The sequence below is a fragment of the Lipotes vexillifer genome, unplaced genomic scaffold (genome assembly GCF_000442215.2).
Source record: "Lipotes vexillifer unplaced genomic scaffold, Lipotes_vexillifer_v1.1 scaffold376, whole genome shotgun sequence".
Lineage (NCBI taxonomy): Eukaryota > Metazoa > Chordata > Mammalia > Artiodactyla > Lipotidae > Lipotes > Lipotes vexillifer.
Genome location: NW_006785037.1, coordinates 2,035,675 through 2,040,080, shown reverse-complemented (window position 1 = coordinate 2,040,080; position 4,406 = coordinate 2,035,675). Strand labels below are relative to the sequence as shown.

Genomic DNA, 4,406 nt, shown 5'->3' with positions numbered 1-4,406 from the left:
CCCCCCCCCACTGCCCCATCCCCACATGAGGTCAGGGCGGAGTGAAGGACCATTTCTCTTGGCGAGTTAGTCTGCACAAATACCTGTAACATACAAAATGTGGGGAAATGTCTCCGCTTAAATAACACAAGCTTTATTGAAATGCAATATTATACTGAAAATCAGTAAGGGAAGCAGAGGTGATTTGTTATTAAATCACTAAGCATATTATCAATATTATCCAAATATTCTGTGAAATTATTTTCATGCTAGTGGACGTGGGCAGGTTCCCCATTTTAAATATGTCATTCAAAACAGATGTATATTCTAACTCTTTTTCGATATGGATAATTTCTGACAAAAGATAAAAGTAAAAAATTATTATCAAGAGTCTTTAGCTGGTTACAAAATCTATTATCGAGTGCTTTTTTAGTGAATCAAAATGGCAGAATGATAATGGGGGAAAGACTAAAATTAAATTATACCGTGTTCACATAATTTCTTCTCACTGCCTTTTCTCTTTGAAAAGATGAACTGCTTATGTCAGGAAGGCTCACACAGGTTCTTCATTTCTGCAATGGCTGCTTCGACAATGTGATACATACCAAGTTGAGCTTTGGCAAACTAAAGCCATAATACTTGGAAAAAATTTCTGGGAATGTGTTACTTTCCACACAGATGTGGTACATTAGTCACAAAAATGTGGGCATCATCTCTGATGCATGTGTAGAGAACCCATGTTCTCCAAAGGTTTTAAAAATAACATGCATCACTTTGCCAAAACAGAGGAGGCCCCAAATATTATGGTGCCCATCAAATTCTTCATTCTCTCACATTTTTGTTTGTGCTTAATTTATTATTAGAAGTGATAACATAAAGTGCCTAGTAAAAGATCACACACGGACAAACTGTAAACTGTTCTAGAATATACATACCTGTTGCCAAGCTTGTATTGCAGTGTTTAGAGAATGAACTACATGTTGCCCGAAGTTTACAAATATTGAGTCAACGTTGATAGAGCAATCAATCAGCTTTTCTACTGCATTGCTGGAAACTGCAATCTGTCCAAAGATGCTGAAGGGTTTCACCATGCTTTGCATTGTAACATTTCTGCACTCCAGAAGTTTACAGTCTGCTTGAGCTGAGAACTGCATCTCCTGACAGACAGAACTATTGTTCCATTGTCGAAGGTACATGTGTGGTTCTTTGAGGGAAATAATCATGTATTCTAGTTCAGATGGCACATTTTTATCAGAAATAAAGGGCTGTAGGTATTGCGGTGGAGCTGTTGAGAAAACAAACAAGAAAAACAGCACTCGAGATGAGCCAACACTTTATGGAAATAAAGAGATGACATTTAAATTATTCATTTCTTGGTTAGTGAATACAATATTTGCTGGTTAATAAATTCAAACATTCTCTTGAAGATAATATAACATTTGAATTACCATTTGATATTTGCAAACAAAACTGTTTTGTTCAATCAGCAGGTCTCTTTACAAAGGTTACATGCACAGATAAAAATTTGATCACAAAAGACAACAAATAAAATGAAGAGGAGGTAAATATTTAAGAAGCATTTCACAGAAGTGCTCTGTATCTACCACCAAATCTCAAAACCAAAAACATGACCCAAACAGAGTTAGAAAATACAGGTTAAACTCCATTTTTGCTGAAAAGGCAAGATGCTTAACAGCAGCTGTGTTTAGTTTTAATCTGATTTTTTTCATTTTTCCATTACATGTAGGTTGAAAACCTAATACCAGAATCAAAATGTATTAAGTAGAAAAGGTTTGGTACAGACTTTTAGGAATAATTATTCATTAACATGAGCAAACTTATAAAAGGCTACTTTTGGTGTGTAGAAAAACTTACTCTTCTACCTTATAAACTTGTAAAAATGCTAGTCTTTTAAATTATTGGAGAATTTGCCCATTTTTTGTAGAAGGTTTTTGTACTTTTGAGATAAGGTAATATCAAGTACTTTTGGAAACTATATGCCATTCATGTAATGGCTCATAAGAGGAAAAAAACAGATGTATTTCTTTCAAAAAGATCATAATTGGAGTAACAGTAAAACCTGCAATTTTTGTAACTTCCTTGAAAATTCTCATTAGGAAGTGTGCAAAATCATGGCAATTCAATATAACTGGTACCCTATATAACAGGTCCATAAGATGGTTCAAATGTAAGGGGGACACCTATCATACGAAATCAACTTCAGAATAACTTTGCTGGTGCTTACTGTTAGAGGAGATGAATGCTGCTTCTAAAAGTTTCCTCCACCATGTGAGTGGTGGTCAGTAGGGAAGGAGTTTTGTGCAGGGATAAAACAATAAGTATTAAGTGAATGTTATTCTGATGCTAAAAGAGAGTACCTGTGCCTAGTTGATCAAGGTGATGACAAAAATGGAACTCCAGGTGAGCAAACTGTAAGGAAACGCAAAGAGATGGGACAAACCATGGGGTAAAACAGGAGTCAACTCTGGTACAGGCAGCCAGGGCTGTTGGAGTTACAAGTTGGTCACAAGTGCTTTGAGAACCAGATTCACTTGCAGAGCTGTGGGAGATAATTAATAAAATAAGTTCAATAACCTAAATTTCCCAACATCATATAAATGAAATGTCTTTCTATAGGGGTTTTTTAAGCTAGCTTCCATAATCCTATAGTCAATGTTCTCATCAAATCTTCCATATTTGCTCACATAAACAAGTCGTTTTAAAAAATTAAGTTCTGAGGCTTCCCTGGTGGTGCAGTGGTTAAGAATCTGCCTGTCAATGCAGGTGACACGGGTTCGAGCCCTGGTCTGGGAAGATCCCACATGCGGCAGAGCAAGTAAGCCCGTGCGCCACAACTACTGAGCCTGCACTCTAGAGCCCACAAGGCACAATTACTGAAGCCCATGTGCCTAGAGCCTGTGCTCCGCAACAAGAGAAGCCACCGCAATGAGAAGCCTGTGCACCACAACAAAGAGGAGCCCCCACTCGCCACAACTAGAGAAAGCCCGTGCATAGCAATGAAGACCCAATGCAGCCAAAAATAAATAAATAAAATAAACTAAGTTCTTGCTGATTATTCTCTATGAGTTATTAGCAGAAAAATTTTGAAGGATTCCTGAAACCCCAGGCCATGTTGACCTCCAGCCCAATTTTCTTCCATCCACATTTCACTTAAACTAATATGAGAACAAGTTGTCCGTAAGTTAAGACCAACACAATTCAGAGTATGACTCTGCTGTTCAAAAAACCTAATATTTTCAGTGTCACCATAAATCTTTCTTTTGTTTTACTTCTCCAGGTCATCCACATCCATATTCGCATATGAGTTAGCCAATACTCTTTATTGAATACCTACTGCATACTGTATTAGGTGCCATAAAAGTTATGACCATGTCCAGAAGAACCAAGGTTCCATGGACAATTACACCACATGTGTCCTCTCTTTACCTGTCCATCCTCCCAACACCATTTTATACCAGTAAAAGTCAATTAAAATAAATAGTGAAGGCATCTGTAGGAGGGAAGAAATTTGTACATAGCAGCTGCTGGTGTGCATGGGAAACATGCAGCCTAGCTGCCTCCCCTCAATGCTAGTAGAAGCATGAGACCTGGGGATTGGGAGGGGCCAAGGTGCATTCTGCTAATCGTGGATCACTAAATAGATGCTGCCCTATTCCCCCTTACCGTCTTCCACCCTCTTCCTTCCAAATCTGAAATTTGCTCTACAGCTATGGTAGCCTGGCTCCCAAATCCATGAGGAGCCTAGAGAAGAAACAATGGTTTATAGTAACCTAGGGAGAACTATGACAAGAAAAACTAAAGAAATAAATCCTTGGTTTTCAAAGAATTCCCAGTCTAACTGGTGATATAAAATATGTAGACGTTTACAAACATTATAAAATAGAACAACCAACAAGGAATAGGCGAGTTGGAAGTGCTGCCAGAGTGGAAATACAAGAGGAAGTCAGAATGGCACAGGGTGAATCATGTGGGATTTGCAGAGTGTGAATCTTCAGCTGAGTTTTGAAAGAGGTTGTGAAAAGGCTGGTGAAAATGAAAGCTAGGTTTACTGAATATTTAACTTCAAGGTGTTTATAGTTATGTGGTGGTATTTACCGCAATGTTAGAAAAACTCCATTGCATGCAAAAAAAAACACAACTCTGGGGCACTATGTTTCTGATGAAATGTTATGCATGAAAATGCAGCTAGGTGTATTTTTAAAACTTCTATAGGGCTTCCCTGGTGGCGCAGTGGTTGAGAGTCCGCCTGCCGATGCAGGGGATACGGGTTCGTGTCCCGGTCTGGGAAGATCCCACATGCCGTGGAGCGGCTGGGCCCGTGAGCCATGGCCGCTGAGCCTGCTCGTCCGGAGCCTGTGCTCCACAATGGGAGAGGCCACAGCAGTGAGAGGCCCACATACCGCAAA

General features: G+C 39.0%; 1 protein-coding gene across 2 annotated transcripts in view; it reads right to left on the bottom strand.

Annotated features, from left to right (window-relative positions):
• Positions 1–4,406, bottom strand: part of VPS13B (vacuolar protein sorting 13 homolog B) — an 804,491-nt gene that overhangs the window by 93,839 nt on the left and 706,246 nt on the right. For both annotated transcript variants that reach the window (XM_007457167.1, XM_007457166.1), the window contains exons 41-42: positions 2,358–2,539; positions 915–1,264 (exon numbers count right to left, since the gene is read on the bottom strand). In XM_007457167.1, the coding sequence (XP_007457229.1) occupies positions 915–1,264; positions 2,358–2,539 (532 nt within the window). The remainder of the gene's footprint in view (positions 1–914; positions 1,265–2,357; positions 2,540–4,406) is intronic.